The following is a 25161-nucleotide window of genomic DNA, read 5'->3' as shown; positions in this document are numbered from 1 at the left end:
ATATGCCTGTTTTGTACAGTATGAAAGACTTCACCACCTTCTTCACATGTCGGCACAACAGTGATCCAAGAAATAGTGTGAGATGTTCAACAAGCACACATGGGTATAAGTTTCCACATACTCTCAGTCATACAGTGTGTTTTACAAAAAAAAAAAATCAATTCAATTTAATTAAATTTATTCAATGTGAATTTTAACAAATCTCAAGTCTCAAAACAGCTTTACATTAGTATAGAAACAGAATAAAATTTGAAAGTTTGAAATATTTAATTAATGATATCACCAATTAGTGCATACAGTTATATTCTCTTAGTCATTCTTTAATTCTCGCACCATTATATTGTACTTTTGGAACCTACGTCATTACTACATTCACAAAAACATTGATACGGCTCAGATAGAATTAGAATCAGATGGAGTTTTATACCCAGCTAAACTGGTCGCATTGATATTTTGTTTCCTGGACTGACTTAACTTCTACAGCGACGTCTCCAGCTGTTGCTAGTACATTTTCAAAACTTGATATATAGTGACAACTAATGTTTAAAGTCTGGAAATGTGAGGCTTTTTCTGGCACATGCATTTTAATAGAAAGTGCAGCGACTAATCTAAATTACTCCGTCTGGGCTCTTGGAATGGAAAATATTGGCAAAAGGTCCAGGAATATCGTAATGTTTATTTTCAGTACAGAGAAATGGAAGCAGAGGTCTTGTCACAGGGCTTATATCTGTACTTGATGTGGTGGTCTAATGATGTTTTGATTCTCAACAACAGGAATAGTTATTTCCCGTTTGTTGTTCCACTTTAGGTGCAATATAGCCATCTATTGATTTCATAAAAATGTAAGAGGGCATCAACTAAGCTTATGTTTCAGTCTGCTTTTTGGGACTTTTTACTGACTGTGCTATTCTAGTCACTTCTTATCTGCTTTGCTTAACAAAACCATTCTCTCTTCACCCCCCTCTTTAGTCTTGCTAGCCATCTGTCATTGGTTAGTATAGATCTAATTTGACTGCACTCTCCTAACAACAGCAGTAAAAAATCTCACCTGAAAGCAAAACATTTCTCTATTTTTGTTTTCTGTGGGAAACAGATATCTACATCATTGCACGGTCTGTTGAAATATATTCTTGTTGATATCTGTACATTTGCTTACCAAAAGTCACAAATCAGTTATTTTGTAGATATATTAATTACGAATACACACAAGCTTTAAAACCTTATAATCAGCTATATAAACAATACAATGAATGTGTAGCATATCTACAATGTAGTAGCTATAAGGTATGACATTTGGATCAATTAATGGTAATGCTGTTGTTTCATTAAGAACCTGCTATGCTGTGATTATGTCATAACATTTACAGTACATAGGTTTTACAGTTTTATAGTGGTTAACATAAAACATTCTATCATCATTATTATAGCAGTGGTATTTTATAGAAAACCATATAACTACAGAACGCTTAGGATAAAAAAAAAAAAACACATAAAATTGACCTATTATGACAATTACATATAATGTGAATATTACACTGTTATATTCTTGTACACATGTCAACTTTTGACAGCAGATGACACCAGGTGGATGATAAGGATACATCTACGTCAAAGCATAGGGCTGTAGGAAAGTGTTACCCCTATTATTACACTTAGTCAGTGAGGTTTACGTGCTTTCTCTGGAACACAGCCATCGTACCTGTTTTCAAACTGCTGCTCATGCGTCATCACGGAGAAAAGTGCATAGTGCCCTCTACTACAAACCTTAACTCACTGGGCACTGTCACGCTGACTGATACAAGAGAAAAAGTATACCATCCCTCCAAGCCAAAGAGCATGGCCAATTTTGCTACATTTGCTGTAGTGCTATCAACATCTGAACTCATGATCTCCTACCGACAGAATGAACACTTTCTGCTGTGCCATTCAAGGGCCTTATTATAGGCTGTTAATAAAAGCCAGACTCCAGTGCAGCAATGAACATTAAAATAAAGATAACGTTTGACCTGCATGATGCACTTGGTGTGCAATTCCAGCTCAGCGTAATAAGAACCAGATGAGAGAAGAACTGATAGGTACTTAACCCACTAATCATGTGTTTGTGCCACCTCAGGACTGCAAACTCCATTCTCACAGAGGTTAATGAGAAAAACCTGACTTTAAATGTCGCCTGCAATGGCCACAAAAAGTATGCCTACAATCAGTTCCATTGCACATTTAAGCTTTTAGTTAGTGCTTTTGGCATCTAAGAGAGGATTATTGGGTACACTATGCACTTAGGGTGTCTGTGTTTGAGTCACCCTGAATATCTGAACATTTATCCTCCACTTGCGAAACAGTGCCTCATTTGCTCTGTTCCTGGCAGATCGCAAGTTTGAATCTCGAAAATACCACAGGCATCTGTGGCTAGGTGCCAAGAGAGCATTTGCATTCTGGGTGATAGGGACAGCATTACTCTTTCCCTGTCAATCAGAGCTACACTAGCTCATCATGGACAGTCTGTGTATGTAGAAGAGGGCAATTAGCACTTTCCTCTGAGTGTTCAGCTGCCCTATGATATGCATCATTAGCAGCATAAAAAGATGCAGTGGGTGGTTTCACATATATAAGAAGGAAGCATGTGCTAGACTTCATCCTCCCTGCCTGGCAGCTGTCATGCATTTGAGGAGGAGGAGAGCGAGCAGGTGGTGTCGAATTAGTAAATGATAAAAGTGTGAACATGGGATAAAAACTGACTTTCATTTATACTGACTACTCTTTTTAGATTAGCAGTTTTAGCTACACATAGTATAGTCCAATCAGTTGTGCTTAATATACAGTAGAAATGTCTATAAATGTCAGTAATAATCGATTCAAAATGCAGGCAAACATCGTAGAGAAATACCACCAGAATGGAATTCACACAGGAAATAGTGTACGCTATGTATTGGTCTATAAAGACTTCACTAAAATGACCCATAATACACTGGTATTAAAAAAAACAAAAAAAACAAAACAAGTGTACCTGGATGAATATTCAGTGGAACAACAGAATGGCTGAATGTTATGACAGAGTGTGACAGCAAAGTGTGGAGCTAAAATCAAGCATGCTGTGTGTAAACCAGTCACTGTGCATTCTTATGTGCGATCTTAGTTTTTCCCCAAGGTGGTGTGACATTACCTCAGTCGTGCATACTTTGCCTGTAGCCATTAATGCCACTCCCACAGCACGAGCCAAATATATTACATATGGAACGAAAATATACATATATTTAGTAACTAACTGAAGACAGGTCAGCTCTCCCAATTAATTGTGGTATATCTATCCTCCAAGCTTAAAAACTGTAAATCTGCCCAATTTTATTTTACATTAGTAGATTTTATCTATAAAATTAAAATGGAATACTGTGACAAATTAACGCTTTATGTGGTTACAGTATAAACATTAGTATGTTTTAGGTATGAAATAATATATTTGTCTCAAATATTATTTAATAGTCCAAAATGTTAAGCCAAACAGACAGAAGTGTTAAGGCACATTTCTCAAGTGCAAGGCCAGAGGGACAAATCCAGCCACATCCTCGTTTCATTTTCCACACGTGAGCTTAGAAGAAACAATAGCTAAAGCAGACACACTTATCCAGAGCGACTTACACGGCCCGTAGTGGACTAGTGCTAAACATTTTTATACTATGCAGAATTTACAGCAAGTCTGTAGAGTAGCTGAGGTGTATGTTTATACAAGCTTTTCAGCTGCCATCATGGATTGCTTAATAAACATGGGTTAAAACTGATGCCTGTGTGCTGCTCTTCATTTAAATCTCAGTTGTGCCTAGAACAATTCAGAAGCTCACCCATGTGCTGTGTTGGCAGCGGTGGAATTACTTTCAGTGAGATGAGGAAATATACTAAACAAAATCAAAATGAAATTCAAAAGATTGTACAGTTTAGACAGCAGAAGGAGTAGTACCAAATACGTCTACTGTAATCTTTTTGTAAAGTGGAAAACTGAGACTCATATGCACATGTAGATTCCATGCAAAACTTCACACAGACCAATGCTCAGGATCAAACCAGGACCCTGGAGCTGTAAGGTGCAATGGTTACCCACGACAAAACATCTTGAAACTCTTGACTATATATTCAATATATCCATCCATCTTTCTAAATCACTTATCCTACAAAGGGTCTCCAGGAACCTGGAGGCTATCCTTGGGGCACAAGGCGAGGGACACCCTTGACAAACTCACATAAGGCATCTCACACACCCATTCACACACTACGGACAATTCAGAGATGCTAATAAGCTTTCGACACATGTCTTTGGACTGGGAGAGGAAACTCCCAAAGCATGCCGAGCAGAGGTGGGAATTGAACCCACAACCCCAGAGAGGCAAGGCTTTTTTTTTTTTTTTTTTTGTAAAGCCACCATGTCCCCTTGACTATAATGCCAACTCATTCAGCAAAAGATAAAAAGCAACATGAACAAAGAAATACAATGTTATTACACCCCATTCATGCGTTCAATTCGTTGTGTTAAGCTGCTTAAATACTGCATTTAATCTGCATGGTTAGTTAAATGAATTTTCGCTGAGTGATTTAAACAGAGTTCAGAAGTTCAGTCCTAGAGAGATTTCTCATTGAAATGCAGACTTCTGATGTATTTAGTTTTAAGATCATTTGATGACAAGAAAGACATATAGAGTCTCCTAGAACATCTGTGCAATCACTGGAATAACGCATACAGTGCATATTAATTTAGACCATATACAGAAATCATTTTAGGTGAAAATGTTTTAGCTGTTAGTCTGACTGTGAGAAAGCAGAGTTTAAATATCCAGCAATACTGTTACCAACAATTAAAATAGCATTTTGGGTAGCACAATAGTTTTCAACTTGATATGATAGACATTCAGCTTAATAATAACACTGAAACCAAACAAGTCATAGACAATGCAAAGGGACAGCATATCAGCGATCATCAGCGCTTTGTTAACTCAGTGCTGAGTCCTGGCTTCCAGAATAAAGATTTCCCTTGTGATAAATGATCATTTGGCAGACTCAGAGATGCTTCTTCCTTGAGTGAAATACACAGTGGCACATTCACATTCCAATAAAATAATAACACAGTTCATTGCGCAAAGGCTGTTCAACCATGTACATGGATGTCATATAAAATTAGGAATAAGTGATATTTGACGTAACTACACATACCCAAAAGAATTTAATTGCTCAAACTGCCTACTAATGAGACAAGGAGAAAGGAGTGAAAGGCTGTTAGTCAAATCCAGAACACAATTAAATACATTACACTAGTTTCATATCTTTCTGAACCCTGTGACATTCTTAATTCACTGGAGATCTGATGGATATAAATGGCAAATATGAAAAAGCAAACAATAAAGTGACGTTAATTAACTGGTTTTCTATTCAGAGTGAAATCCAGTTTCTTCCCGAGAATATTCACTCTGAAATAAATTCAGGTGTTTCATTTAATACTCTAGATATTTTAGATATGATCATGTAATATCTGGACTGCTTCTAATTTCGGTCCACAAAATCAGACAATTATTGTAGAGGTTTAATCTCGTTTCTCAGGACAAGCTTTCACTCTGTGATTATCTGATTCTGCAAGCACATTTATCAGCCAAATGCTCTGCTTTTAGCTGGCAGTGCTGAAATGTGTCTTTTCTTTAGAGATACTTTCAAACAAGCATATTTTCACAGGTCTGAAGATTATTTGAGCTTGATACTGCCAGTCAAGCTTGTAAGGTAAACTCCCTGAAATAGTCTGTTACCTTAGGCTTTAGATACATGTTGTTTTTTTAACCAAAGAATCAAAGGCTTATTGGTTTGTTTGTTTGTTTGTTTGTTTGTATGTTTAATCCCATTAACAAGTTATAACACAGAAAGTAACTACCTCACATGCAAATACAAAATCCATGCTTGACTCTAACTGACATTCACAAATATTTATTTATAAAATAAATAAATAATAATAAAAAAAAGTCACTTGGAGTCAAGTAAGGATTTTGTAGTTGCTTGTTGAGGTATTTGTCAATGTGATTAAAGAAGTTTAAAAATTTTAAAAGTTTAAAAATAAATTAATAAAAAAATTATATATATATATATATATATATATATATATATATATATATATATATATATATATAAATTTTTCTACAGCTTATCTGAACTTCTCGGGTCACAGGGAGCCTGTGCCTATCTCAGGCGTCATCGGGCATCGAGGTAGGATACACCCTGGACGGAGTGCCAACCCATCACAGGGCCCACACACACACTCTCATTCACTCACACACACACACACACTATGGACAATTTTCCAGAGATGCCAATCAACCTACCATGCATGTCTTTGGACCGGGGAGGAAACCGGAGTACCCGGAGGAAACCCCCGAGGCACGGGGAGAGCATGCAAACTCCACACACACAAGGCGGAGGCGGGAATCGAACCCCCAACCTTGGAGGTGTGAGGCAAACGTGCTAACCACTAAGCCACTGTGCCCCCTTTATATATATAAAGGGGGCACAAAAAAACAACAACTTTGATAAATTTATCGTATGTTTTGTTTGTGTATTTGTTTGTTTGTTCCGTTTACTTTTCATTCAACTGTGAGCTCTGTAATGGACTCAGTTCGAGTCGTTCCAGTAGTAAATTCATCTGGTTCGAAATAATTTCCAATCATTTTTGCAAAATATTCATGAGTTGAGGAGAAAAAGGGGAAAAAATGAAAACTGCACGAATTGATAAGACTGTCTGGGGTAAAATAATAGGTTCCCATTAGAAGAAAAAAAAATAGAAAAAGCTGAACTCTATTAAAAAAGAATATATATATATATATATATATATATATATATATATATATATATATATATATATATATATATATATAAAGAATAAAACATCCATTAAGTCCTGGGTACCCATCAGGTAGACGCACTGAGGCTTCCCATCAACTGTCCCCACACTGTCCTTTCGATAAATCCCTAAAGTATCAAACACAACTGTCTCCAATACGTCCTATACAGTACGTGCAACTACCGGCCACAATCCCTGGAAGCGTAAAGAGAAACTTACGCGCAGATGAAGTAGCCGCGTGCGCGCTGGTGCTGATTCTGAAGATCCAGACGAGCGTAAAGAAGCCCGAGTTCATCATCCTCATCCTCCCCATCTTTCTCCTATACAGTCCACACACTTCTTTACACTCCTTAGCACTTCTAACACGCACACCGAGTGCTGTCACTGATGCTTTCTCCTGGACTGAGTCAGTAAACCGGGTCAGGATCAGGACCAGGACCAGGGAAAAGAACCTGCTGGGTTTCAGCGCATCAGCTGTAATGACAGCTCGTAGTGCTCAATCCATAGCGGAATGAATGCACAGCCATGAGCTTTCTGTCCGGCTGGGAAACTTACATCGACTAATCTTTACTCACAGATCCAGCCTTATAACTACAGCACGCGTCCCCTTCTCATTCACATTGGTACAGTCCTCCGAAGTGATAAAACTACCCACCGTTCTCTGCAGTTGGTTTAGTCCACCTAGGAAAGAGCTTCACATAGGTTTGCCTGCTGATTCACACAGAGCTGGAACACTGTAGCTCTGAAAAAAAAAAAAGAGTAGGATGGATTGAATACCCTATTGAATACTATTGAATACTATTACTTCAGAATTAAGAAATACAAATGCAAAATCTATAAACATGCCACCATTACATCATCACATTATTATTATTATTATTATTATTATTATTATTATTATTATTATTATTATTATTATTATTATTATTATTATGCTATAATTAATTATGTTGTCAAAAGAAAGCAATCAATGTTAGACACCTGTTAAATGCACCTCTATGTGTCTTTTAAAAACACTTACACTTTAACACAAAAAATTCTGTTGAGAGAGAGAAGAATCTGTTGTTTTGTTGTCCTTCACTATCTTCCTGGCCTTGGTCCAGCACCACTTGCTGTAGATAGACTGCAGGAGAGTGAGCTCAGCATGAATGGTGTGCTCAGCTGATTGCACAACCCTCGGGAGAGCATAACTATCTTGCATGGTACCGTTCCCAAACCAGGCTGCGATGCTTCCCGTCATGATGCTCTCGAAGGTGCGGATGTAAATGTTCCTTAAGTTTCTAGAGAGCAGTTTTGTGTAACAAAGGTGCTAATGACTCTGGCATGCCTTCTTCACCAGGGTGTTAGTGTGACATGACCATGACATGTTCAGTCCTGCATGATGCAGAACACCAAGGAGACGGTGCTTATTCCATGTATAAATATAAAGCGATCCAGCTGTTTTGCTTTTTAATACATAAAAAATATAACCCATAAAATCAGTAGTTTCATTCCAGCTTTATTGATGGATTTATAATATATTGTAAACATATGATTTATAATGAATGTATAATATATATCTGATGTTCAATTCAATTCTATGTTTTTATTTAGCAGTGTCATATTTCGATATGTAGCTATTTTTTCTCTCAAAAAGTTGGGTGGGAAAACAATAAGTGGGAAAAATAAGTACACAATATAATTCAGTAAAATTTAGCACCACCTGTATGCATATTCTGTAGGAGATATTTACTCTCACACATTATTTTGAAGACATTTTGGCCCACTCTTCTTTATAACCTTGCTCCTGTTCATAGATATTTTAGGGCATTTGTTGATGCACAGCTCTCTTAAGATCCTACCACAGCATCTCAATGGGACTCAGATCAGAACTTTGTCTTCTCTGGTCTCTATAATTGTCAATTCTAGATATTTTTGTGAGATGGCTTTATTACACAGACTTAAAAGATTAATGAGCAGCAACATTTTTTTCTCTAAGATCATGACTGATGTCCTTTCTTCTTGGCACGATGTAGACACACACCTGAGTGCTCCAGACCCCACACTGCCAAACGTTATGCTGTTCTGATAAGTCTAATCTTGTAACATCGTTTTTTATTTTGTTGTCATCTGAAGTTATCTTTTTGTTTATAGAAGCTGGTGAGGACTACATTATTATTGAATTATTCCCTGATAAATAAAAACAGATTCAAAATAAATCTAAATGCATTTTATTTTCCCCATGACCGTCTTTAGTTAACAGGGATCATCCAAAAAATCAGATCATAATCAAAAGCCTGTGTTTGGAGTCAGGTAAACATTAATCTTTGTATCTGTGCAACTCACAAGGCGATGGATTTTTTATCTAAAGTGGGGGCTTTTGAATGTCACACCCCCTTATGCACGAGTCTGTAAGATCAATTTATGACAGTTCCCAGAGTATAAAATTCTAAAGATTTGGCTTGCACAGATTCAAAAATAGCAACACAGCATTAACCCAGATCTTGTGCTCACCCTGGCATGAAACCAGAGCCCTGATATATCTTCAACATTAGTCCATCTACCTGCACATACTACTAACAGAAAAGTGTCCGCTTATCATATTTACATTTGCATGCTATGTTAGTATAAGTGCGTTTAAATGCACTGTTCACATTTGAATGCATTTGACTATTTCATTCAGCTCAAAGATGCTTCAAAAGTTTTTTTTTCAATTGTTATTTTATTTTGCACATAACATTAATATGCTGACTCATTGAACATGTCACGTAACTGAGTTGTGCTTAGACATTGACCTTTGGATTGGTAATGTGATGATACAGTACATGAATATCTTCACCTCATATCAACAAAATTTTTGGTCCAATTAAGTATCCATCCAGAATGGCACAAGAAGCGGAGAGTAAGCAACAAAAAAGTTAGTAATGTCATAATATTAAATAATATCAATTTAGATTTGTGACATTTTCCGAGGTTGGATCAGGAAGACAAGCATGAAATGACTCAAACGGGTTCTTTATTTTTACTACATTTACTCTCTTTGCCACCGCTCACTGAAACACAGAGATCCTTACCAAACACAGAGATCCTTACCACACACTTTTCCTAGCTCCACCCTCAGTACACAAACCAGCACTCAACCACACCCTCATTTCCACAAAATCCTTACATGCAAATGTAGCATTTTCAGTGATTATAAACAAATTCATTATATTATCACCATTAACCTCTTAATGAGATTGTAAAAAATGTGGGACACTGAAAACCAATCGTGTCATGCCTTATTAAATAAAGAAATTATGCAATTGGTTTTCAGTGTCCTACATTTTTAACTCTTTTAGGTTCTCACACAGAATTTTAGTGGTTGTAGATAAACACCTTAAGATTTTCATAGGGCATCCCAGAGAACAGAAATGGGTTGAGAAATCTCTGTTTGCTTTACAGACATAAACATTTGCGTGGAATAAAAAAGCTTGGAACTTTTTCGATAAATAAAATGCCTCTAGCAGGCTAGCTAAGAACAGAAACAATAATAAAAAAAACTACAAATTCCTAAAGCCCTGAGCATCTGCTTTCATATGAGATTTACGAACTATCAAATGATGTCACTGTTGAAATTCAGTGCTCTACATGGACACAAAAAAATTAAATGTTTGGTTCAATTCATAGTATAATGCACTATAGAGCTTCTTCGCTATTTCCTGTGAAACTGGTTTGGTTTTATTCACCATCAGTTATTGTAACCACTGTGAAGATTGATGACTTGCATCCTTTATTGACTCAAAAATGAATGCTCAAAAATGTATTTTGTATACAGAACAATCTTATTATACAGAACATCCATAGTAGTCATTACTTCTGAACAAAAAAGTACCACTTATATCATATGACGACATGTAATATTTGGTCATTGGTAATGATTAGTGAGCATTAAAATATGCAACACTGTTCATAAACGATCGGTTACGTTGCATTTTATTTAATGGTAGCTCTTTAATCGTCTGTTACACTAATTTACAAGATAATAGACCTTGACGAATTGCTCTTCTATGGCTTATTTCTTTGAATTATCTATCAGCTTAAGTGCATAATATACAGTACGAAGTAAGAGCAAGTTTTTCCATTCTCTGTCTTTCATGTTACCTATATGTTATATCTAAAGTCAAGCAGAAACGCTCCTAAGTATTATTTTCTAACAGAATTATAACAGTTGTCATGCCCATAAATCATTCTTGAGCTTTCTTATCTATTGAGCCTAAATGACAGACATATCATATTAAAATGGAAGCTATAATATCAGAACAAAAGGATTTTTAAGGTATTTCTAAATACTGTCTAGATTCCCCTTTATATCTTTGATTGGATTTCATTTGCTGATGTGTATGATGCTAATGCTTGAGTACGGATTATTGTGAATAAATATATTACCATATGCAAAAAAAAAAAAAAAAAGAAAGAAAAAGAAAATAATCCTAATTATTCTGACATTTAGGTGAAGTTTATCGTTGACTTCCTTAGACATTTCTGGTCTTGGATTATAAAACTGCTATATATGTGGTTGTATTTATGATTAGAAATAAATACCAGGTCTGTTTTTGCATGTTTTCACATATACTTTTAAAGACAAAACACACACACACACACACACACACACACACACACACACACACACACACACACACGCGCGCGCACACGCACACGCACACGCGCACACGCACACGCACACGCACACGCACACACACACACACACAAGCACACACACACACAAGCACACACACACACACACACACACACACACACACACACACACACACACACACACACACACACACACACACACACACACACACACACACACACACACACACACACACACACACACACACACACACACACACACACTCTACCTGAAACAGAAGCCATTTTACTATTTACTAATAATCGCATAACAAACTATTCTCCTTAATTTTTCATTTAATCACACAGCATACTGCTCCAGCTGTTTTATACACTAAGCAAATTACAGACTGTTTAGAAGAGAAACTGCTACAGCAATGTTTTATATTTATATTATTTTAGATTCATAAATAGAATGTGAATAAAAAGATTTTGCTGACTGCAAGAAGCTTAAATATTTATCCTGGTTAATGATTAAGTAAGTAATACAGCCTTATAATACTAGTCAGTGACATTGGGGACACTGGGTACAAGATGTGGCATGGGAAAACACACACACACACACACACACACACACACACACACACACACACACACACACACACACACACACACACACACACACACACACACACACACACACACACACATTCTTATTCACACCTATTGCATGTAAACTGAAGTCCCCAAAACAGACCCACAAATATACCACGAACAGAATCTTTAAATAGACAATAACCAGAGGTCAAAACTGGTTCTAACTGGGAACTCTAGCACTGTGAGGCATCACAGCTACTTGCTGTGCCACCATGCTGACCTGAAGTTTAAATAAAACCTTATAATGATGACTGAGAAAATTGCTTAGCACTTTTATAAAGACCTGAAAACTTCAGCACTAACTGCTCAGTAATATTTCTTACAATAATGTAACCAGGTCACGGTATTTGTGTCAGCGCAGTGGTCTCTCAGTTAGGATTATGTTCTAGCTGCTTGAAGTTTGTGATCCCACATCCCAGATCTGTCAGAGTTTCACTGAGCTGAAGGCCGCAGCCCTGTGCTTGGATGGAATTCCACCTCACTTACAAATAGCAAATTACTTTCCAAATAAATAAAAATAATGATCAGAAAGCACAATGTGAAGCTAGTGGCCTGTGGCACCTATTTTGTTTTTCTTTTTATTATTGAATGAGAGTTAGATCATTTCATCTAATATCCCACAGCTCACTCCATCATAAGTACACATGAATTCACAAGAAAATTCTTCTTAGGGCCATTCCAGCTAATGGTGTCATTCCTGAACACAATTTCAGCAGTTCCAGTTGATAGAACAACATGAAAACAAAGTGAAGAACTGTGCCTCTGAGAGAGAGAGAGAGAGAGAGAGAGAGAGAGAGAGAGAGAGAGAGAGAGAGAGAGAGAGAGAGAGAGAGAGAGAGAGAGAGAGAGGACTGTGTGTTCCCTAAAATAATTCAGTATCACAGATTGATGCAAGAGTTAGACACTCGTGTATGTCTGGAATTCAAACCCTAGGTGACATTACAAGAGGAACTTAATAATAATAATAATAATAATAATAATAATAATAATAATAATAATAATAATAATAATAATAATAATAATAATAATTTAAAAAATATAAAATATTCTTATATATTAAAATATTCTTTATGTCTCTATATTGCCAGTGGAGTAATACACTAACAATATAGAGAAATATACTCAGAGTAGTTACACAGTGACAATATTAAATAATGGTTAGAAACGGTTTTGTTAGGTCTTTTGTTTATGACTTTTTTTTTAAAAACAAAATTTTAATTCTGTGTTGTTTTTATATTATTTAACATTTTAAAATTAAATAATAGATATGACAATAACATTTCTGTTAATAAAACAAATGAACAAGCAACTAAATGAATTAAAAAAAATTCCACTATCTAAATTCAAATTAAAAAGAAAAAACAACAAATTATATATAAAATATAATAATGAAGCAAATTTAAAGAAAACAACTTAATTTCTACTTTAATTTGCTACAGCATTGAGCTCTACAGCATTGGGCTCATTACAGGTCCCACAACCTCATTCTTTGTCATTCTGTGTGTTTTTATTATGGCGTTGTGCACCTGGTTAAAAAAAAAGTTGGAATGAGTTCCAAAAGTGAAATCTATAGTAATTCTATTGAAGTTGAAGGAGCTTAACCCCTCTAGCCCACAAATACAAACGGTACCTGATAGAGGAACTGTAAGCACTCGCGAATGTACTATCCTCTTCTCCTCTATCTTTTCTCCTCTGTAATCCTCTGTCTATCTTCCTTTGAGCTGCTGGACTTGATGTGCCTTTTTCAAAGGCCAGGGTTTGTTTAACAGTGTAAACCGGTTTTATCAGCTCCATCAGATGTGTAGTGGCAGTCTATCTTATCTATGAGCCACTAGTGGTTAGATTGCTGCTTCACTCTAACAGCTGGAAAAACCCAATAGAAGCCTTATTGATTACCCACAGACATAATGACATGTCTGCTGATGCCATCACTTGAAGTATTACAACACTGAAGCATACTGGTGTCAGACTCTGTTGAAATAACTGTGAGGTATCTTCAGAGGTATTATTTATTTAATTATTTAACCTCTAAATGATGTCCAATTTGAGTCTTCACCCAAATGCGATACAGTGACAGAGTCTTACATACTGAATACTTCCATAATTGCTCACTTACATAGACTTATATTGGCAAAAGTTTTGCCAAGTTTTTGGAGTGTGTTTATGGGATTTTTTTGACCATTCCTTTAGAAGCACATTTGTGAGGTCAGGCACTTATGTTGGACGAGAAGGCCTGGTTTTCAATCTCTGCTCTAATTCATCCCAAAGTTGTTCTATAGGGTTGAGGTCAGGACTCTGACAAGGCCAGTCAAGTTCATCAAAACCAAACTCGCTACAGTATGTCTTTATGGACCTTGCTTTGTGCACTGGTCCGCAGTCATGATGGAACAGGAAGAGGGCCATCCCCAAACTGTTCCCACAAAGTTGGGAGCATGAAATTGTCTAGGTATGCAGAAGTGTTCCTATAACTGCCACTAGGGGGCCAAGCCCAACCCCTGAAAATAACTCCACCCCTTATTCTTCCCTCCACTAAACTTTATACTTGGCACAATGCAGTCAAGCAACTACCGTTCTCATGGCAACCACCAAACCCAGACTCATCCATCGGATTGCCAGATAGAGAAGCTTAATTCATCACTCCAGAGAACACGTCTCTACTGCTCTAGAGACCAGCGTGCTTTACACCACTGCATCAGACGCTTTGCATTGCACTTGGTGATGTAAGGCTTTGATGCAGCTGCTCTGCCATGGAAACCCATTCCCTGAAGCTTTCTATGCACTGTACTTGAGCTAATCTAAAGGCCACACAAAGTTTGGAGGTCTTGGCAACTTCTGCTCACTGTGCACCTCAGCATGCACTGACCCCGCACTTATTTTACATGGCCTACAACTTCATGGCTGAGTCGACCGTGGAATATTTAGTAGTGAGGAAATTGCAACCTATCACAGTACCACACTTGAATTCACTGAGCTCCTGAGAGTGACCCATTCTTTCACAAATGTTTGTAGAAGCAGCCTGTATGCCTAGCTTGATTTTATACACATGTGGCCATAGAAGTAACTGAAACACCTGAATTTAATGATTTAGAGAAGTGTCCCGATACATACACATCATGCTGATTAGATTAGTCAGATGGTGTTTATTAATTTTCTATAGCTGAAACTCTAACAGAAGTGCAGGCTGAAATTTAAACCAAGTCAAACCAATATGCTATTATGTTAAATATTCAAGGACAAAAATATATTATTTGTCAGCAGATTTTTAAAAAAGATTTTAAAACCAAACTACGGTGGCTGAGAAGTGCAAAACACATTAACAAATCCAAAAACACAACGACAAGTCAGACAACCCGGAAGAGGTAGGTATAATTTGTGAATGGAAACTTACCGATCATCGGACGAGACACCTTTTATTCACCTGTATATCTTGAATGACAGGTGTCTTGTCCAATGATCGGTAAGTTTCCATTCACAAACTATACCTAACTTTTCCGGGTTGTCTGAATCATTGCACGAATTTGAAACGTTGCTCTGGACCCCTCACATCCAGCACATTCACTCTTTGAACTGTTGCCATCTGGTCGACGCTACAGAGCCCTGAGCTCCAGAACGACCAGACATAGGAACAGTTTCTTCCCTCAAGCAATCCATCTGATGAACAATTAACACCACGGAACACACAACACCTAATATTTGTACTATGTATACCTCAATTGCACATTTCATACTTGCACATCTGTACATACATACATATTGTCTACATGTTTACTGTTTACTTCAACTGCACATTTCACAATTGCACATGTGTACATACAAATCGTATATATTGTATACCTCAATTGCACATTTCTCACACATGCAAATTTGTACATACAATTGTCTATATGTATATTTCATATGTATATTTAAACTGCACATTTCACACCTGTAAATGTGTACATACAATTACACTGTATATGTCATTCTGTTAGACTGTGGAGCTTCTGGCACTACAACAAATTCCTCACATGTGAAAACATGCCTGGCAATAAAGCTAATTCTGAAACACATTAACAAATCTGAAAACACGACGACAATTCAGACAACCCAGAAGAGGTTGGTATAGTTTGTGATTGGAACACGTAGCGATCATTGGACAAGACACCTGTCACTCAAGGTATACATGAAGTTCAACAGTCTGCCGCAGGGAAGACTGATTTGTTAATTTGTTTTCGGATTTGTTAATTTGTTTTGCACTTCTCAGCCACCGTACCAAACTCATCCTCTTCAGACTAACATTTGGTAGAACCATTTTTGCTGATGGTTAGGGGGGATCAGCGATCAGGTTCAATAGTTTAGGAAACAGCTGTGTATATCTACTCTAATGAGGCATGTCCCAGATGGTAGAAAGAACACCTTACGCTGATTAAGGGCAAAAATATTTTGTTCACTTTTTTAATCTTTTTAATTTTTATGCTGCCAGCAGGTGGCAAAGGATTGAAGTAAATAAACACAACATGTAAACAAATAAAAACATTAACAAAATGTAAGCTAAGAATGACCTGAAGCGGTGTAATATTAAAATACACATATGCATTCAGATGTTCATCATTTTTGACATCTTTATTGACAATTAAACATATTCTGGCTTTATGGCCCTGAATGTCTGATTAAAATGGTTATCCAAGTATTATTTGTGCTGTGGTTCTGTCCATGGTGCTAAAATGTGCAGGATGCAGTTAAAATACTGATGCTAATATTTTACAGTATAGTCTTGTATCTGAGCTGAAACTCATTCTACATCATATTCCACCCAAGCATTTTTATTACATAAAAATAAAATACTTTTTTAAGCAATGAATGACCGTTACACCTTGAAACTATTATTTATCTTCTCAACTAAGCTTAAATCACATTCCTGTCCAAAAAGTAACCAAATATACAAATATTCTGTACATACATTATAAAAATTTAATCTGATGATTGATTTTCCGTATTGCTTATACTATACAATGTGGTGGGGAACCTCTTTAATTTCAGAAATAAAGCAAATGCTTATTTTTTTTTATATATGAAAGATTATTATGTGTTGCACAATTTGCTGAATGCCCACAGATCAGAGGACACAATGATCTTGACTGTATGCTGGCTCTGTACTACTGTAGTTGCAGTGCTCAGTGTTGAAGGACAGAACCTGGTAGGTAGCAAGGGGAATGAGGACACTGGAGGCAAGCTTTGGAGAGAGAGTAATGTGGTCCTTTTGTCTTTATATACTATATTTTCTTTACTCAAAGGTTTTTCAGCACTCAGTTCAGTTTATTTTTATTTTCTAATATGTCATGCAAATTAATATATGTCAGGAAAAAAACAACACACAAAAAGCACACACAACATTTCTTTTGTCATTTGTCTTTTCATGTTCAACTTCATAAATAGCAGACTGCACCCCCAACACTCCCCAACCCCACAGCAACCAACAGCCTCCTAACCCCAACTGCAACACATACAGTGTAGAGATTGTTCATAGTTTAATTACCAACATAGGTGTAAAGCTACAAATTGTTATTCTCTGTTTCTCTATCTCCCATTTACAGATGGTCTTGACCACACCCCTGCTTCCATAAAATGGTTTAAGACATGTTTGACATGTATGATCTGTGTAAAATTTAATGAAAGCTGACACATGAGCCAAGTAAATTATCCAAAAGACATTAGCTAGAGTTCAGGGGACCTCTGCTGGCAGGTATGGGAAATGTGCAAAAAGTGTACAAAACATTAGTTGTACCATAATAAAACTGTTACATTAAATATGTCACATCCCTGGCTTACTGTTGCATGTTACTAACGATATAACAACAAACATTTAACATTGTACTTCTCAGGTTAATGCTGTGTCCCAAATGATGTACTGTATATACACTATGGGCTTTGTACTCTTTGTACCGTTTATGCATTTCAGAAAGGTAGTGTATCATCTCAAATGGAGCATTATGGGTTTTTACTAATTCTAAGTAAATGACGCTTTCCAGTTAATGGCATATGATGTCAAATACACAAAACATGACACTACTAGATTTAGCACAAGAATAGAATACAGTGATTTAAAAAAAAAAAAAAAATTACACAACTTGGGTTGATTTAAAAGACATTATTTTGCTCTGTTTTGTAGTATACATTAATGATATGTTCACACTGAAAATTCAACAAGAAGTGCTTCATTCAGCTGATTAAACAAAGCATTTTCTCATCCAGCTCCAGCGTCTGACAGCCCTGACTCTCTCCTGCTATGTGCTTAAGTGCTTTGTTTTATCAGCTGAATGAAGCACTTCTTGTTAGAATTTTCAGTGTGCACATACCACTAATGTTCTGTATACTACAAAACAGAGCAAAATAATGTATTAGTTTACATTTACATTAGTATACGTGCATAAGTATACAATTTCGGAAGCAGTTTAACTCCACCATTTGGCCGGTTGGGTCACTTACACTATCACAGTTACCATGCCTTTATTTGGCCCTATCTAGGTTTCCCTACTGATGGTGAAACTTAACATAAGTATTTGAAAGTGAAGGTCACATAGGATGTAAGGATCATACTGAATTTTTGGATTGGATTGATATTTGCCACCACAAAGCAAATAGGCCGCACAGGGCACAAGCACAAGAGAGCTAAAAATCAGAAAAAGAGAACACGGTGTCTCTTGCTGGCAATCATTCTATAAGTAAGAAAATGCCAGAATATATACATAGGTTAAGAGTTAACAGGAAATTAGATCATTGTTTGAATATGATTTGGTCCATACTAAGGTTGGCCATTTTAGCACAAACAGAAAAAGCTTTAATTCTTGTAGAAAGTCACAGCAGGCAAAGTTTGATATAAAACTACAACAGGTCAAGAATCAACTAAAAGCAGACAGCATTTGAGCAAGTGCCCTAAAGATGTAAAATTAGCAACACTTATTGTCACTTCACCTTTTGTTTAACACTTCAATTTAAAAAGCTTTTTTACGCAAATTTCATGTACATTCAACTTTCTTAACATAATCCATTCCAGACAATAAAAAAATGAAATGAAATGAAATATTGTATTAATGTGGTCCTTTCGTCTTTAAATACATTTTCTTTACTCAAATGTTTTTCAGCACTCAGTTCAGTTTATTTTTATTTTATAATATGTCATGCAAATTAATATATGTCAGGAAAAAACAACACACAAAAAGCACACACAACATTTCTTTTGTCATTTGTCAACTTCATAAATAGCAGACTGCACCCCCAACACTCCCCAACCCCACAGCAACCAACAGCCTTCTAACCCCAACTGCAACACATACAGTGTAGAGATTGGTCATAGTTTAATTACCAACACAGGTGTAAAGCTACAAATTGTTATTCTCTGTTCCTCTATCTCCCATTTACAGATGGTCTTGACCACACCCCTGCTTCCATAAAATGATTTAACAATTTTGCCACACATGTATGACATGTATGATCTGTGTAAAATTTAATGAAAGCTGACACATGAGCCAAGTAAATTATCCAAAAGACATTAGCTAGAGTTCAGAGGACCTCTGCTGGCAGGTATGGGAAATGTGCAAAAAGTGTACAAAACAAACAAACAAACAAACAAACAAACAAACAAACAAACAAACAAACAAATAAATAAATAAATAAATAAATAAATAAAAGTAAAGTAAAGTTAATAATAATAATAATAATAATAATAATAATAATAATAATAATAATAATAATAATAATAATAATAATAAAAATAATAAAAATAAAACGAATTAATAATAATAATAATAATAATAATAATAATAATAATAATAATAATAATAATAATAGTAATAATAATAATAATTAATAATAATAAGTATATATATATAAAATAATAATTCCATGTGTGCCTCGGGTGCTAATGGATCAAATTTTTGGTCATACTGCCAAAATGGTCAGGATATGTGGCTCAGGTTGCAAGCATTAGCCTTGCACATTCATTTGCACAGAACACAAAGAACTTTAGCTTTTTATTGGCATTAAAACATAACAACTTTAAACACTGTCCGAATGCACTCATTGAGTAAGTCGAATTTTTATGTAAATATTCCTCAAAGATGTACATACCAGCATACTGTACATGACTAAAAACAAGACTAATCACCACAACCTCACTCTTTGAACAATTAGTTCACTTTCAGTGCATTGGATTTTCTTAAGCCACAAGCATTAAAGTCATAAAGTCACACAAGTCATAAAGCCTCTAGTATTGGAATGTCAATGCCTATTATTTAGTATTTAAAAAGATTTGGGTTTTAAATAATAAAATAATAATAAAAAAAATAAAAAATGATATTCAATAGAACTGAATGTTTGCTTTTATTTTTCTGATATTTACATCTAGATGTGTTAAGTTGTCAAACAGTCATGAGGACTTCCATTCTTAGCATTAGGAATCAGTGTAGCAGGATTTAGAGTGTTACATCAGAGTATTGTAGTGTTTTAGAGTAAATAATTCTTAAATTTGAGCAGTCTATTATTTGAAAGGTGCTTAGGATGACAAAGTAATGGTTTTATGAACCACATAACAGGAGACTCTTGACCTGTTTCTTTGGCCTGCTACTGCATTTAAGTGGCTAGGACATTTTACTGAGGTTTGTAGAGCTTCACCTTTTGTTTAACACTTTGCTGTCTGCCAATGTTGGTGCCAATATCTGTTAACTTCACATGCTTCTTTAAATGGACTGACCAGGATTAGAATATCTATGTAACTAATAAACGCTTTATTCATGGTGAACAAATGCCTACATGCTGATGAACAGTTGAGTAAAACTCAGTAACACTTTGCCACATTGACATTCATGAGTACTATTTTACTCTAGGCTCAATAGGAACTGAGAAATGTGATGAATGATAAACAGTATGATTGAGTAATTTGGTACACATAAAGTGGCAGTGTGAATATCCAAATTCTCGTCTATTTTTACTTTTTGCAACAGATAAATATTACTTTTTCATGATTGCCACATGCTCGTCTACATTACGTTGTTGCGTATTTACATATTGTCACACCACAGGGGGTGTCCCTGTGACTTCATGATGCATAGGTCATAACCGATAATAGCTTGTTTTATTTTAAGGTCCCTGGAGTCCCATGGTGGTCAGGAGGCTGTAAACGTTTAGCAGAAAACCAGATCAGATGTCTCTGATTCAAGCTTGCACTTCTCTGGAGCTACTGATATCCTTCTTTACATTTCTGGCATTTAGCAGACACCCTGATTCAAAGTGACTTACAGATTTTTTTATTTCAATTTATACAACTGAGCAATTGAGGGATAAGGGCCTTGCTTAGGGGCCCAGCAGCGGAAGCTTTGTGGACCTGGGATTCAAACTCATGACCTTCTGATCAGTAGTCCAACAACTTAACTACCACATAACACCATATTATGACATATAGCAACAAGGAGAGATATATATTAATCTATATATAAATCTGTAACTGCCGATAGGTTTAGCAACTTTTCTGTAAGCAATTCAATGTGGGGCATTACAGAAACATTAGTGATCGTAACAGGGATCCTCGGATGGGTTGACCTGAAATCACCTGGCCTTCCTGCAAGGAGAAGTTGTAGAACAATTACAGCTCCAAGAAACATCCAAAATTGCTTTTTAAATTAATTGTATGTGAAAGAATTTTTGCTGTTTTTTTTTTAATGGCTCAAATTCAAGGCATGCTTTAATTTATTTATCTATCAAGCCTTTTATGAAACTGAAACTGATGTACACTAACATTGAAAGACATTGACACTAGTAAGCCTCTGAGTTAAAGTAACCAGTTATCGCAACTTTTGATGTTTTGAATACTCATGTTTTGAACTCTATTACACTTTTTGTGAGACTGAAATTAATACACTTTAAACGTGGTTTTTATCACAGTGACCTGTACAGCATCGGCACCAAAAAAACAAAACAAAAAAACAGTAAAGACAGATGTACGTATATACCTGTGTTGAAAACTATTTAAGATACAAATTCAGTTTATTTGTGCAGTGCTTTTAACAATTCCCATTGTTTACAGAAGTATGGAAACAGAAGAGAGAGAAAAAAATAAATTAAATGAATATATAATAATGATATGACGAAAAAATAAGGATTAAAAATAAATAAACTAATATATAAAATGAAAGTTTACAATTAATTAAAAAATATAAATTAAATACTATTTAAAGTAATATATAAATATGTATGTATGTATATATATATATATATATATATATATATATATATACATATATATATATATATATATATATATACATATATGTATATATATATATATATATATATATATATATGTATATATATATATATATATATATATATATATATATATATATATATATATACCTAATGAGCAAGCCGGAGGCGACGACATACTTGTATTGTCATCCTCATTTGTGTGACACTGGACAATGCTCATATTTTGATTGACATAACAGTATAAACTGTAGTGCAACATGTTATACTATTATAAAGTGAGACAGTGTGAGAGACAGTAACTAATACAACAACAGTATTGCACAGTGTGTTTATAAATTGTAAACATTGTTCACTGTCATGTACAATAGACTGTATGTAAACAGTCCACACTGGCAGATAATGTGTATGGATAATTATATTGTGAGGTTTTCAGGTTGATTCAGGGCGGAGAAACTGTCCGGTAAACCTGGTGGTGTAAGAATAGATGGTTTTGTAATGACTGCCTGATAGCAGATGTTCAAAGCGATGGTGGCCTGGATGTGTGAAGTTCTCACAGATACTATTACATTGTAGTTGCCTTCTTGAGACAACATGTTCTGTATATTATTTTATATGTTTCCTGGGTTTTTAAACAGAAGTTGCCTTTTTTTTTTTCCTTTTTTCCAAAAATCCTACTAAAATCCTAGTTCCACAAACTGCCGCTGCATTCTTTCCCAGTCATAATAATCATAATCATAGTCTGTATGCAGTATTAATATAAATATTGAGTATATTAATTATTTCGAAGTCGTCAAAGTGCAAGAAGAAACAAAATGACACAGTTTTGCAAGGTGAAGATCTTTTATTATGTGCCTCCTAATGGTAAAAGTGTAGACATTTCAAATGATGTATTTGAAATATAGTAAAAAATTTTTTTTAAAAAAATACCATATATCATATAGATATTACATATCATTTTAAGAATAATATGTTTTTGTGAACTCTATTATGACTTACTGAAGCAAAATTAAGCAAAAGTAATATGTTACTTGGGATCCCTACTAAAAAGGATGGATTTACATATGAGAGCAACAACAAGCCTTAAAAGCTTAAAAAAATGTTATGCAACATAGCATGTTGGCTTTAAAGAGTTCTATATAGTTATAGGAGTATCATAGTTCCCAACATGTTAATGGATGTTAATTTATGAGTTACTTCAAATCCAAAATGGCCCCTTTTTTCTACCTTGCAGAAAAACTGTTTGAAATGCTTTTTCTTTTCTTTTCTTTTCTTTTTTTTTTTTTTTTGTGTATGCAAGATTCTTGAAGCAACAGGAAGCTGGCTACAAAACAGTCGGTCTGCCATTTTCATTCAGTGATTTCTTTCAAACCTGTAAAATAGATAAGATTCAGGCTAGTAAAACACTAGAAAATTCATAAATAGGATTTAGTTAAATCCCAAGTGTGTAATACTGAAATTGTAATATTTGAGACAATTTGCATTCTTTTTTTGAAAAGATCATCTGTGAGTGACTTATCCCCAAAATAATGATGTGCTATAATCTTAATTTTCAGTCTTAGAATAATGTAATATGTTTTTTTTTATGTTTGAATTTCTTTAAGATAAACACTGATATCTGACAAGCAGACTTTAGAGTAATAGTTTGAAATATAGAGTGACTTGATGTTACAATACCTTTCATTTTCTTTTGGATCCAGCGTGCAGTAGGGTCAGAGCAATATTTTTCATTTTCAGTGAAAAATCTATAAAAAAAAAATTGATGGGAAGAGAATGATCAAATTTAGTATATTTTAGTATTCCATAGTTTTCTTAGAATTTACTTAAAAAAAAGGTAAAATGTTATTTACATGATGGCATCCACGCAAGGTTTCAGGGCGTTCTGGCGCTTGAATGCAGTAAGCTTTATGTTGTGTGGTATAAATACTTTGGAGACTGACTCACAGCACACAATACCAACTCTGGTAGGCCGACGATCTGTAAAAGAATGAGTGTTCACCAAATAAATAATGCTTTCATGTCACGATATTCATTTGAAGTCAACATAGTAGTATACTGTAGTACAAACTCTGAATTAAAAAAAGGCCATTTGAAAAGAAAAAAAACTTTTTCTGATACTTTGCACTTAAACAAAGTGTAAAGCATCACATGAACGTAGCACATGCAATAGTATAAATGTCTGACGGAAAACAAATATCTACAAATTCCGTAACTGTTAACAGTTTCACAGTTCATGTACATGTTTAGTTGTCTTGTTTCTAAATGAATATAGTCTTTGAAAGGATGGGATTTAGTAACCCACTGTGCTACAGAGATACTTACAGTTACTAGGTGCAGCTGTGATGCATCCAAAAAGTGCAAGCAGCACAACCAAGACAGTATACCAGCGTTTACTGCAATCTAGCATGGTTCTCGTTGGGCAGATCGTTTAGCAAATTTGTTTCACTAAGCTAATGAGAGCTAATTGTGAGGATGCGTCTCATTTATTATAGCGGCAGAGCAAGTGGAAAAAATATACGTCACAAACTTTTCACAACTTTAATTGAAGCGCTGCAATTTTCTGTGAGTCTGACCACATTTTTGAAATATGGCTAACACCTCTATCATGCACTGAACCCCCCGGAAGAGAGTCAGCAGAAACATGTTTGGAACTTGACACCTGACCCAGTTGTGAAGAAGAAAATCATGCAAGAACATTCCTACTCTTTAAACTTAAACTTTAAACAAAACTGCATTATAAATTGCTTGCTATAGCGCTGTCAGATTTATGAACTATACAGACCTATGGAGACAAGGAGCATAGAGACAAAGCC

At 35.3% G+C, this 25161-nt stretch overlaps 2 protein-coding genes across 2 annotated transcripts in view; both read right to left on the bottom strand.

Moving 5' to 3' along the window:
- LOC113657805 (contactin-associated protein-like 2) overlaps positions 1-7456 on the bottom strand; it is a 214651-nt gene extending 207195 nt beyond the window's left edge. Inside the window, exon 1 of the mRNA XM_027169891.2 lies at positions 7079-7456. Coding sequence (XP_027025692.2) covers positions 7079-7172 — 94 coding nt within the window. The 5' untranslated portion in view covers positions 7173-7456. The remainder of the gene's footprint in view (positions 1-7078) is intronic.
- Positions 7457-23172: 15716 nt separating this feature from the next.
- ccl34b.4 (chemokine (C-C motif) ligand 34b, duplicate 4) lies at positions 23173-24832 on the bottom strand. The gene is made up of 4 exons (XM_047808360.1): positions 24671-24832; positions 24199-24325; positions 24026-24093; positions 23173-23720 (listed from the first exon to the last, which is right to left on the bottom strand). Exons 1-4 carry the CDS (start codon positions 24753-24755, stop codon positions 23698-23700), a joined length of 303 nt encoding a protein of 100 aa, XP_047664316.1. The 5' UTR covers positions 24756-24832; the 3' UTR covers positions 23173-23697.
- Positions 24833-25161: the final 329 nt, after the last annotated feature.

Source organism: Tachysurus fulvidraco, chromosome 25 (assembly GCF_022655615.1).
Source record: "Tachysurus fulvidraco isolate hzauxx_2018 chromosome 25, HZAU_PFXX_2.0, whole genome shotgun sequence".
In the NCBI taxonomy this organism is placed as follows: Eukaryota; Metazoa; Chordata; class Actinopteri; order Siluriformes; family Bagridae; genus Tachysurus; species Tachysurus fulvidraco.
The sequence above is the reverse complement of the archived record's forward strand: the minus strand, read 5'-3'. Positions and strand labels throughout refer to the sequence as shown.